Source organism: Crinia signifera, chromosome 11, assembly GCF_055691185.1.
Source record: "Crinia signifera chromosome 11, ASM5569118v1, whole genome shotgun sequence".
Classification (NCBI taxonomy): Eukaryota; Metazoa; Chordata; class Amphibia; order Anura; family Myobatrachidae; genus Crinia; species Crinia signifera.
In genome coordinates, this window is record NC_139227.1 from 28,380,438 (window position 1) to 28,393,687 (window position 13,250).

General features: G+C 47.9%; 1 protein-coding gene across 4 annotated transcripts in view; it reads left to right on the forward strand.

Annotated features, from left to right (window-relative positions):
• The window catches only part of LOC146046400 (serine/threonine-protein kinase Nek11-like), a 243,622-nt gene that overhangs the window by 177,963 nt on the left and 52,409 nt on the right, over positions 1–13,250 (forward strand). For 2 of the 4 annotated variants that reach the window (XM_083165682.1, XM_083165683.1), the window contains exon 12: positions 2,757–2,805. The exons of the other annotated variants lie outside the window; for them this stretch is intronic. In XM_083165682.1, coding sequence (XP_083021808.1) covers positions 2,757–2,805 — 49 coding nt within the window. The remainder of the gene's footprint in view (positions 1–2,756; positions 2,806–13,250) is intronic. 4 annotated transcript variants of the gene reach the window in all.

Below are 13,250 nucleotides of genomic sequence, written 5' to 3' on the forward strand. Positions count from 1 at the left end.
CTAATTAAACACAATCGGGGAAGGCGTTGGGAGGGGTGCTAGTAAAGGAGGAAGGTGATGGGAGGGGTGCTAGTAAAGGAGGAAGGCGATGGGAGGGGTGCTAGTAAAGGAGGAAGGCGATGGGAGGGGTGCTAGTAAAGGAGGAAGGCGATGGGAGGGGTGCTAGTAAAGGAGGAAGGCGATGGGAGGGGTGCTAGTAAAGGAGGAAGGCGATGGGAGGGGTGCTAGTAAAGGAGGAAGGCGATGGGAGGGGTGCTAGTAAAGGAGGAAGGCGATGGGAGGGGTGCTAGTAAAGGAGGAAGGCGATGGGAGGGGTGCTAGTAAAGGAGGAAGGAGATGGGAGGCGGTGGGAGGGGTGCTAGTAAAGGAGGAAGGCGATGGGAGGGGTGCTAGTAAAGGAGGAAGGCGTCTCTAATTCCTTCCAGTATGTATACATACACAATATATAGTACATAGGGGGAGGGGCAGGGCGGTCAGCCTAGGGTCAGCGCTAACCGCACATGCGCAGATCCCCCGCCACAGCAGACCGCAGGGACGGACTCCTACTGGAGCCTGCAGGGACATACATCACGCCAATAGGATTGCATATTACAATGTGATCCTAGGTGGTAGATTCCACTCAGATCGCATTGTATATGTGATGCTATGGTAAATGGGCCCCTATGTCACTTCTTGCAAATATCCAGCACCGTGCATACTGCATTGCAATAAAGTGATTTACTTTTGTAAAAGTCATATACTTGGAGTGTAATTAATTCATACAGCGAGGAAACGCGGGCAATGCAGCTCTGACATTCCATAGTTACATTTCTTCTCATCAATCTCTCCGTGGTGAAACTTTCACTTAGCCCGGGCGATGTAACACCTCACATACAGGCTAAGCTTTGTAGTGCACATTAATTATTCATATATGCAGAATGCATTTTATCTGAACTGTACTTCTTAGCAAGTTTCTGAACTCGCCACCTCCAGGTTTGGCTGTTTGATCCAGGTTTTCCTCTGGTTGATACGCTGCTGTGCGCCAAACATCCAGCGTTTCTGTTGTGCTGTGGAGGATCCACGCTGCAGGTTTCACATCTTCACCCACTTGCTCCATGGGGTCTTATGCCTGTACTCTCCGCTCTGTGTAGGAACACGGAGTAATTGGAAACCGTGTCGCTGGCTTTAGCAGAGATGTTGGCCCGGTGGGCACGGTAAAACTGCAGGGAATTCAATTTAAATCCCAATATATCTAATGCAACTGTTACATAATAGAAAGTACAGTAAGACATTCATTTTTTAAATACGTTTTTTTTTCTATTGAAGCATCACATGTTCCATACATAAGCAGTAATAAAGGACAATGTACAAAATTAATTAATGAACTTACAGCATTCAAATCACCTAGCTCACTCTCACTTGTGAGCAGTGGCGGTTTTTACCTATGGGCTGCAGCCCCCTAGGTAAAATCCGCCACTGTAGTGAAGCCAGATGCAGTCTTTGAGACTGCACTGGCTTCACTGTGACTGGCAGTGACTTCCTATTAGAAGTCTGATCTGCCAATCACCAAGGCAGTCCCATTGGGAGGTGTTCCCTCCCTCAGGGGCGCCTTTCTGTGGGCTGCCGTGCAAATTAGACGATTGCGCATACGCAGTACCTATATAGGTACTGCGCAAGTGTTGGTCCCGGTGCCTGTCATTTGTATTGTGCAGGCGCCGGGACCATGATTCCTTCTATGGGCTGTTGCCGAAGCAGCCCATAGAAGCTGGCCACATGCGCAGTACAGAGGTTTGTACTGCACATGTGCCAGTCCCGGCGCCTGTCATCAGAGAACAGGCGCCAGGAACTCTGCAGGGCCCAGCAGCGGCGGCGACAGGGGTGGGGGGTGCCTGCATCATGCTACCTCGGTAGACCCTCTTCCCAGAAAAGGTACGGGCCGCCACTGCTTGGAAGCCAGTTGACCAGTTGACTCTGTCCTATCCTAGTTTCTTTTTGCCCAGTGTACTTAAAGGTTCATAGTAATTGAGTCACACATCAAGGTTAAACCTTCTATCCCCTTCGTACCACCTCTTTTTATTTAAATAAACAAAAAATAGCATCTCTTCACCAGTGGCGTAACTATAAAACAGGTTCCCAGCCCACCCCATGATACCTTATACATACCCTCCAACTGTACCCTTTTAGAAGGTACAGTACTGTTTTTTTATGGCCTATACCATTTTTGGGTTCTCCAACTGCCCATTGTAAGTATAGGAAAGAGGACATAGCCACTCCCCCTTTACCTGTGGGCATGCCCCCTTTTTATCAGATGTTGGAGGGTATACTCATACCTCCCAACTGTGCAGGAGGAGTAAGAAGGATGGCTGCTTGCGTCTGACATTTTGGGGGCATGGCTTTGGGATAATGGGGCGTGGGTACAATCAAAGGGTGTGTGGTCTTGTGGTGATGCCGCAGACATAAGCCACGCTCCCATTTGGCACTATGGTGGCGTGGACAGCGCTGGAGAAATGATTATATAATTTCTCTGTCCCAGATAATGATATACAGAATGTGATTGGTTGATATCGGCAAAGTGTCATAAGTGTCCCATCCTCATTCTAAGGTTTCTTTGTTATTTTGGGGTATGTCATCTCATACACTAAGAATATTGCTGAGTACATATATTAATACCCATCCCTTCTGGAGTATCGTTTGTCTATGTTTGTACCATCTTAATGTAGAAAATGGTGGTTACAGACCCATTAGAGAAACCCCAACCTTTGTTGTTCTTTTTGCAGGACGGCTGGGAGGAGGAGACATCTCATCTGTCAGATGGGGAGCAGAAAGGTGAGGATGGCTGACATTAATATAAAAACTGGTACTTGTGAGTTATCCGGGCTGCCGATTTTTTCATCGGGCCCGAAATCGTGGGCATCGCGTCGGTCGTGGCCGTTATAAGGAGCCGCGACGCGATGCCCGCGATTTCCCATAGACAGTAATGTTAAAAGACACGATGGACCCGATTTCCGACCCGATTTCCCATAGACAGTAATGTTAAAAGACGCGATGGACCCGATTTCCCATAGACAGCAATGTTAAAATAAAATGACAATGTGAAATTGGCCAATATGGGCATTTCACATTGGATATGTTTTAAAAAAAAAGTTTCATGGCCCCCCACCACCGTTAACGCCACCCCGCTATTGACGCCAACCCGAAGCGTGGCGAGCGTAGCGAGCCCGCGAGGGGCGGCGGTACGCGTCCTCTGACCTTTTCATACCCCTACTATCCACTAGGGCGTGGAGCGAGAATAGAATAGTGTGGCGAGCGCAGCAAACCACCGAGCCCGAAGCGTGGCGAGCGCAGCGAGCCCCGCGAGGGGACGCGGACACCTGTGAAGCCCGCAAGGGCACGCGGATACCTGTGAAGGTATCCGCGTCCCCTCGCGGGGCTCGCTGCGCTCGCCACGCTTCGGGCTCGCTGCGCTCGCCACGCTTCGGGCTCGGTGGCTCGCTGCGCTCGCCACACTATTCTATTCTCACTCCACGCCCTAGTGGATAGTAGGGGTATGAAAAGGTCGGAGGACGCGTACCGCCGCCCCTCGCGGGCTCGCTGCGCTCGCCACGCTTCGGGTTGGCGTCAATAGCGGGGTGGCGTTAACGGTGGTGGGGGGCCATGAAACATTTTTTTTTAAAACATATCCAATGTGAAATGCCCATATTGGCCAATTTCACATTGTCATTTTATTTTAACATTGCTGTCTATGGGAAATCGGGTCCATCGCGTCTTTTAACATTACTGTCTATGGGAAATCGGGTCCATCGTGTCTTTTAACATTACTGTCTATGGGAAATCGCGGGCATCGCGTCGCGGCCCCTTATAACGGCCACGACCGACGCGATGCCCCGATTTGGGGCTAAATCGCGGGCATCGCGTCGGTCGGGTGTCCTTAAGTTAACTAAACTTAAGGACAAAATCGGCAGCCTGGATAACTCACAAGTACCTAAAAACTCAAACAGAGAGGGTTATGGGAGTTTTCTGACATTTGACAGACAGGTGAGGTTCGGTGCCCCCTGCCACCCTATGCTATCATGCTTCAGGGGCGATTCGAGACTTATCTTTTAGTGGGCTGGCAGTTTAACGATTATGACTCACAGCCACTGCCCAGGGGGTCTCAGAGCCCAGGTTCATCCACAGCTTAGTACTCAATAAATCTAGACTGCGGCAGACAGCATACTGTAATTAATGTAAGATCTTTGAAACTGGTAAAGCTGCCATACAGAGAATACAAACAACAGGGTATAGTGATCACAGCTACACAATGGGCCTTATTCAGATCTGAGCTCAGTACAAATGTGTTTGGAAAATGGGCAAAACCATGAGCACTGCAGGTGGGGCAGATGTAACATGTGCAGAGATAGTTAGATTTGGGTGGGGTGTGTTGAAACTGAAATCTAAATTGCAGTGTAAAAATAATGCAGCCAGTATTTACTCTGCACAGAAACAAAATAGCTCACCCAAATCTAACTCTCTCTATACATGTTATATCTGCCCCACCTGCAGTGCACATGGTTTTGCCCATTTTCTAAACAAATTTGTACTGAGCTCAGATCTGAATAAGGCCCAATGTTAGGAAGGTGATACCACCCCCTCCCCCCCAATCCACCCATGCCATGCTTTTAGCTAGGAACACCCCAGCTTCTTGTTGCTAATTACAGATGGAGCCGGGCTTGTCTTTGCAGGGGATGGCGATGGCGACGCCAGCCGCCATCCCCCGCCATCTGTATCTGCGAAAGGGGACGCGCGCGCACGAGATTCCCCCGGCTTCCTCCGACGGCTTCCCCCGGGTCTCTGCCGGCCTGTAGGCGGTCACCCAGGGTCCCCCCCTAACCCTGTCCGTCTCCCTGAAACGGAGATGGACAGGTTCCCGTCGCCCCGCCGCAAAGAAACTGATACGCGCATGCGCGTGAGACGCACGCACGTCTCAGTCAGATGGATCGCCAGCGGTGACAGTCTGGCGATTCGCCAGCAAGAGGGAGCCCGGCTCCATCTGTATATACTTCCTATTTTACTAGTCTAAACACAGATAAACTATCCAATGTATGCATCATTCATGTAATGCAATAGATACAGTATGTAATCAAATACTGATAGCAACAAACAAGCACAAATAAAGCTGAAAGAATACAGTATATACTGGATGGTACTACGCATGGGGGAATTTAAGGTGCGGGGGCGGGCGCACCCAGGCATGTGCCCCCACCCCTCCTTTTTAAAATTACTATTTAATACGCTCTGGATTATATCCCCCTCCTAGTACTCCCGTCCTCTCTCCTTCTGCCCTGTGCCCATATCCCCCCCTAGTACTCAAGCATCTCTCATTCTGTCCCGCCCCCATATCCCCCTCCTAGTACTCCAGTCCTCTCTCATTCTGTCCCGCCCCCATATCCCCCTCCTATTACTCCAGTCCTCTCTCATTCTGCCCCGCCCCCATATCCCCCTCTAAGTACTCCAGCCTCTCTCATTCTGCCCCAGCGCCCATATCCCCCCCTAGTACTCCAGTCCTCTCTCATTCTGCCCCGCCCCCATATCCCCCTCCTAGTACTCCAGCCTCTCTCATTCTGCCCCGCCCCCATATCCCCCTCCTAGTACTCCAGTCCTCTCTCATTCTGCCCCGTGCCCATATCCCCTCCTAGTGCTCCAGCCTCTCTCATTCTGCCCCATGCCCATATCCCCTCCTAGTACTCCAGCCTCTCTCATTCTGCCCTGCCCCCATATAACCCTCCTAGTACTCCAGTCCTCTCTCATTCTGCCCTGCTCCCATATTTCACTCCTAGTACTCCAGTCATCTCTCATTCTGCCCCGCCCCCATATCCCCTCCTAGTACTCCAGTCCTCTCTCATTCTGCCCCGCTCCCATATCCCCCTCCTAGTACTCCAGTCATCTCTCATTCTGCCCTGCCCCCATAATCCCCCTCCTAGTACTCCAGCCTCCCTCATTCTGCCCCGCCCCCATAATCCCCCTCCTAGTACTCCAGTCCTCTCTCATTCTACCCTGCTCCCATATCCCCCTCCTAGTACTCCAGTCCTCTCTCATTCTGCCATGCTCCCATATTCCCCTCCTAGTATTCCAGTCATCTCTCATTCTGCCCCGCCCCCATATCCCCCTCCTAGTACTCCAGTCCTCTCATTCTGCCCCGCTCCCATATCCCCCCTCCTAGTACTCCAGTTCTCTCTCATTCTGCCCCGCCCCCATATCCCCCTCCTAGTACTCCAGTCCTCTCTCATTATGCCCCGCCCCCATATCCCCCTCCTAGTACTCCAGTCATCTCTCATTCTGCCCTGCCCCCATAATCCCCCTCCTAGTACTCCAGCCTCCCTCATTCTGCCCCGCCCCCATAATCCCCCTCCTAGTACTCCAGTCCTCTCTCATTCTACCCTGCTCCCATATCCCCCTCCTAGTACTCCAGTCCTCTCTCATTCTGCCCTGCTCCCATATTCCCCTCCTAGTATTCCAGTCATCTCTCATTCTGCCCCGCCCCCATATCCCCCTCCTAGTACTCCAGTCCTCTCTCATTCTGAACCGCTCCCATATCCCCCCTCCTAGTACTCCAGTTCTCTCTCATTCTGCCCCGCCCCCATATCCCCCTCCTAGTACTCCAGTCCTCTCTCATTATGCCCCGCCCCCATATTCCCCACCTAGTACTCCAGTCATCTCTCATTCTGCCCTGCCCCCTAATCCCCCACCTAGAACTCCAGTCCTCTCTCATTCTGCCCCGCCCCCATATCCCCCTCCTAGTACTCCAGTCCTCTCTCATTCTGTCCCATCCCCATATCCCCCTCCTAGTACTCCAGTCCTCTCTCATTCTGCCCCGCCCCCATATCCCCCTCCTAGTACTCCAGTCCTCTCTCATTCTGCCCCGTGCCCATATCCCCTCCTAGTACTCCAGTCCTCTCTCATTCTGCCCTGCCCCCATGTCCCCCTCCTAGTACTCCAGTCCTCTCTCATTCTGCCCCGTGCCCATATCCTCTACTAGTACTCCAGTCCTCTCTCATTCTGCCCCATGCCCATATCCCCTCCTAGTACTCCAGCCTCTCTCATTCTGCCCCATGCCCATATCCCCTCCTAGTACTCCAGCCTCTCTCATTCTGCCCCGCCTCCATATCCCCCTCCTTGTACTCCAGTCCTCTCTCATTCTGCCCCGTGCCCATATCCCCTCCTAGTACTCCAGCCTCCCTCATTCTGCCCCGCCCCCATAATCCCCCTCCTAGTACTCCAGCCTCTCTCATTCTGTCCCATGCCCATATCCCCTCCTAGTACTCCAGCCTCTCTCATTCTTCCCCACCCCCATATCCCCCTCCTTGTACTCCAGTCCTCTCTCATTCTGCCCCGTGCCCATATCCCCTCCTAGTACTCCAGCCTCCCTCATTCTGCCCCGCCCCCATAATCCCCCTCCTAGTACTCCAGTCCTCTCTCATTCTGCCCTGCTCCCATATTCCCCTCCTAGTACTCCAGTCCTCTCTCATTCTGCCCTGCTCCCATATCCCCCTCCTAGTACTCCAGTCCTTTCTCATTCTGCCCCGCCCCCATATCCCCCTCCTAGTACTCCAGTCCTCTCTCATTCTGCCCCGCTCCCATATCCCCCTCCTAGTACACCAGTCCTCTCTCATTCTGCCCCACCCCCATATCCCCCTCCTAGTACTCCAGTCCTCTCTAATTCTGCCCCACCCCCATATCCCCCTCCTAGTACTCCAGCCTCTCTCATTCTGCCCCGCCCCCATGCCTCCTTGCTCCCATCCATTGCCCAACCTTTCTCCTTTTTGTTTGTTGTTCATTTGGCTAGTTTCATTTATATTATATTTATATTTTTTTATTTAAATAAATACATTTTGTTTATTACCTAATATCACAGCTTCTAATATGGGCGTTATTAGTATAAGCAGGACTGCTACTGTGGGCATTTTTGTGTATAACTGGCATTGCAACTGTAGGCATTTTGTGTAAGGGGCAATACTGTGTGATATATAGTGAATATGGGTCACTACTTTGTGTAGTAATATGAATTAGGGGCTATACATGTGGTGTAATTTATATGGGGGGCTGACTATTGTTTGACCACACCCCTGTCCCACCACCTCTTCAGGACCACTTTAAGCATGGCTGTGCATTACGGAGTGTCCCATAATGCGTAGTGGGCATTACGGCATGTGGCATATTGTATAATGGGCATAATCGCATGTTGTGTAATGGGCATTACGGCGTGTGGCATAATGTGTAATGGGCATAATTGTATGTGGTGTAATGGGCAAGCATATGGCATAATGTGTAATGACCATGACGGTTTGTGGCATAGGACCTTATTCTAGTTCACTCTTTCTGACAAAATCCTTCTTAGATGGACAAAACCATGTGCACTGTAGGGGGGCAAATGTAAAATGTGCAGATAGAATTAGATTTGTGTGAGTTATTTTGTTTCTGTGCAGGGAAAATATTGACTGCTTTATTTTTACACTGCAATATAGATGTCACTTTGAAGTAAAACCCCACCCAAATCTAATTCTCTCTGCACAAGTTAAGGAGCCCATACACGCTCCGTGCTGCGCCGTCCGTTCTGTACTATGAGATGCGCGCTCCCGCGCATCTCATCGTACAGTACAAAAAGTATGTGATGCACATACTTTTTGTACTAGCTTTACATCGTATCGCATCGCATTGCATGCACATAGTAGTTCTCACTTTGTGCATGTGTAATGAGTGCACGTGCATAATAATGAGCCGCTCATTACATATGCGCATATGTAATGAGTGGCTCATTATTATGCACGTGCACTCATTACATATGCGCAAAGTGAGAACTACTAGTTCTCATCAGGCACTGGGACTGCCTGTACCCTGCATGGACCCCCGCTGCCTCCCCACTGCCCTGCATCCCCGTGCAGGTAAGTACAAGGGGAGGGGAGGTGGAGGTATGGGGGGGGGGGGGATAGGCACTCTTTACACTTGGGGGGGGGGGATTAGGCACTCTTTACACTGGGGGGGGGTAGGCACTCTACATTTTACACGGTTCACTGCAATGGGAAGTACTTAAATGGTATTTAAAACGGTAATCTGCTGCAGTGGGAATGCTAATACCGTTTTAAATACCATTTAGGATTACCAGTACTTTAAACTGGTCTGCAGTGGGAAGCAGCATAAAAGATACAGCTTTTCCAGGGCAGATGATACAGGGACTCTGTTTTGCTTACTTTTTAAGCAAATACATTGGCAGAGATTAGATTCCTTTAACAAATGGAATGCACATGGTTCAATGAGGCTTCACTGTATTGTATAAATGTCTAGGGCCCTTAGCAAGAATGTCTATGTGGCCCTGTATACACCATCGTAAAATCATACCCACCAACCACCACCACCATGTCTGCTCTCAGGAAACCTAATTGAAGTCCCAATATGAGGGGGGCTTGGCCAAGTGTACAAGAGAATAGTGTGTCCCATTGAAAGGGCTACTCCATGAAGGCAGAGTCACATTATTTTGGGGGCGCGGCTATGCCTCTGGCAGGCCCAGGACCACTAGAAAGGTCAGTGCTACAGGTGCAGTGCCTATTTTTATTGTATCATTTTTTAATACTGGGAGCCTAGACACATCTACTTATCTGAGGTGAGTTCCTACATTCCCTCAGTCTGTTATTGTCAATATGGGATGCGGTAATTTGGTCTACAGCATGATGGTCAACACCATTAGGTCGACATGGGAAAGGTCGACATGAGTCTAGGTCAACATGGGAAAAGGTCGACATGGTTCTAGGTCGAAAGGTCATTAGTTTGACAGGTCATTAGTTCGACAGGCCATAAGTTCGACATGGGGTTTTTCACTGTTTTTTTAGCCGACATGTGCCGACAGGCGGTATTTCATGCCCTACCATCCACTAGGGCGTGGTGGGAGAATAAAATAGTGTACCGAGCGCAGCGTGGCACTGTGCCCGACGCATTGCAAATGCAGCGAACGATGCGAGGGGATGCGGTGCACTTTAAACTGTGTCCATGTCGACTGTGTTGACATTCAGGTAAAAAAAAACAGTGAAAAACCGCATGTCGACCTTTTGACTGTCGACCTAGACATTGTCGAACTAATGACCTGTTGAACTAACGACCTGTCGAACTAATGACCTTTTGACCTAGAACCATGTCAACCTAGACCCATGTCGATCTAATGGTGTCAACCTAATGACTGTCGACCATCATGCTGTAGACCAAATGATCCCAACCCGTCAATATACATCTGGCACCAGTCTTTTATTTGATGTCATTTTATTATATATATTTATTAATTTTTTGGGATCTCCATGTTTGGGATACTCCGTTCAAAGAAACCTTGATGAGAATGTGACTGCATATGTATATGTAAGCATACAAGTGAGCATTCACTTCTGTTTCCCGTGTCATCTCATATGTCTGAAATGCACTCTAGATGAGAAAAGAAACCTTTATGTATTGGGGGGAAAAGCTCCTTTATGTAAGCAAACGTGTATCCGCTATCCCTGATTAATGCATGAGATGTTCCTTATAACAAGCAGCAATACCACGCACCATAAAGAGGACCCCATAGGATTTCCCATATATTTTTATTACGTATTGGACATACTACACTATATTATTCTCTTTTCATTTTATTCTTTCTATGTGTCCGTCGGAGTCTGAAAAATGAAGTATTGAAACCAGGAAACAAAGGAACATCATATGTGAAATAAAATACACTATTCCGTTAGCTCACAGTATAGCGCTGACCATCAATATTTGTGTTCCTACTGTCTGCTCCTACCCCAGGCCCGCTGTGTATATTCACTGCTAACTACAGATGCCACAGGTCAGGAAAACACTTGGGCTCTTTGTACAGAGATCAGTACTGGACTCATCTATTACGTCTGGCTCTGGAGTTAATTAGAAGCTGTGCTAATAGGAACAGCATAACCAATTAAAGATAATTATGCACGGATATAGTAACCCTCAGACGCATGGAGTATTCACTGCACAACAGACTTGGGGTTAAAGGGAAAAAGTAAATTAAAACAAGTCATATGGGGCATTGAACAGACGAGTCATATACAGCACTGATCCGCTAATTATACGGCATCAGAGTCCATGGTAATATATTTCCATGGCTTAATTGCTGTATTGGAAGCATATTCTTGTAGCAAGGTTCATGATTTGCGCAGCACTGTCAGTCAGCAGAGATGGAATTTAATTGAAATTTGTTTTAAGCACCATACAGCTGACCTGTAGTTATATACCGGGAATGCATTAAGGGAATATCACTGTTCCTTTAGAGAGGCGTTTGTCTTAACTCAAGTAACATGGGAAGCCTGGAACTGAGAATACCTAGAATAATCAAAGTGAGAGAGGCCACAACCGGTATTATTGTATAATAATAGCTGCTATAGTCTGTAACTGCAAGCTAGTGCACCTACAGTCCTGGCCAGTTTGAGGGGCTGAAAATGTCCAAGGTCCTATACTTAGAAGGGGAGGAGCTGTGATCAGTACTTTGTGGGTGCGGACAGTAACTTGTGGGTAGTGTTGTGTGGGTGTGGCCAGAGCCTGTGGGTGTGTACACTGCCACCACTATAAGACCCATTTACTCCCAGTTTATATAGAAATATTGCATAATTTTGGGAGAAAACATAATTAACAAGCTAAAGTAATATAAAAATGTAAGTCCTGCTTAATTGTTAATAACAGAGGCAATACACCATAAAATAAATGGTATGGGGGGCTGATTCTTATATGGTACGGAACACCTAACAAACTCTGCATTCCGAGTGCTGCGTCTGAAGATGCAGCAGTGGATCACCTTTGCAACCATTGGTCGTAATTGTTGTAAGCCCTACACCAGTCAAATCTTGCACAGTATGGCCGTCGTAACTCCACTGCTAGTCCAGGAAGTCTGCATCTGACAATAGAGAGACAGTGGGTTCAACACGCCCATGTTTAGCAGAAATTTCTCTGTCTATATCCTCACCCCCCCCCCCCCCCCAAATGTCACAGAATGAATGAAGGGTAAAACTGTGAGCAATTATTCAGGACTTGCGCAGAACAGGTCATAGTTACATAGTAGATAAGGCTGAATAAAGACTTGCGTCCATCTAGTTCAACCTAGGTTTTAATAGCTTATCCCTTGTTGTGTAGTATGTTCTGAAATGATTAAAGACAGGTTATGATTCTTATTTGCACCCATGGATATTTTTAACCAATAAATGTTTATCCAACCTTAATTTGAACGTATTTATAGTGTCTTCCGACACCACTTCTCCAGGAAGAGAGTTCCAAAGTTTGACTGCTCTGACGTAAAGAAATGTTTTCTTTTAATGGAACAAAATCTTTTTTCATCTAATCTAAACTCATGCCCCGCGTCCTAGATTCATTTCTATCAGTAAAAGGGTGTTCGGCAGTTCCTTATATTGGCCCCTGATATTTGTACATGTTGAGCATGTCCCCCCTTAAATGTCTCTTCTCTAGTGTAAATAGTCCCAAAGTGCTCAATCTCTCCTCGTAGCTTAAATTCTCCATTCCCCTAATAAGCTCTGTTGCTCGCCTTTGGACTTTTTCTAATTCTATGATGTCCTTTTTATAGTGTGGGGCCCAGAATTGTACTCCATATTCGAGGTGCGGTCTAACCAATGCTTTGTACAGTGGCACAATTACTTTTGAGACCCAAGTTTCCATTCCCCTTTTTATACATGCTAGAATTCTCTTGGCCTTTTTGTTGCTATGTGACATTGAGCACTACACCCCAGTTTGTTATCTATTTGTACTCCTAGATCCTTTTCAAGTACTGAATTACCCAATGCCTCTCCGCTTAGGTTATAACTAGCACACAGGTTATATCTCCCAAGGTGCATAACCTTGCATTTATCCACATTGAACCTCATCTTCCACTTTTTTGCCCACTCATCTAAATTGTCAAGATCATTTTGAAGCGTGGCGACATCCTCTATTGATTTAATAACTGCTCAATTTTGTGTCGTCTGCAAAGATGGATACATTGCTGAGTAACCCCATCACAATATCGTTAATTAAAATGTAAAATAAAATGGACTCTAGAACCCAACCCTGTGGCACTCCACTTAGTACTGGTATCATATAAGATACGGCACTGTTCACAACCACTCTTTGTTCTCTATTACACAGCCAGTTCCCTACCCATCTACAGATATTTGCCTCTAATCCCAGGTCGTCCATTTTATTTATCAACCTCTTGTGTGGTACTGTATCAAAAGCTTTAGCAAAATCTAGGAAGATCA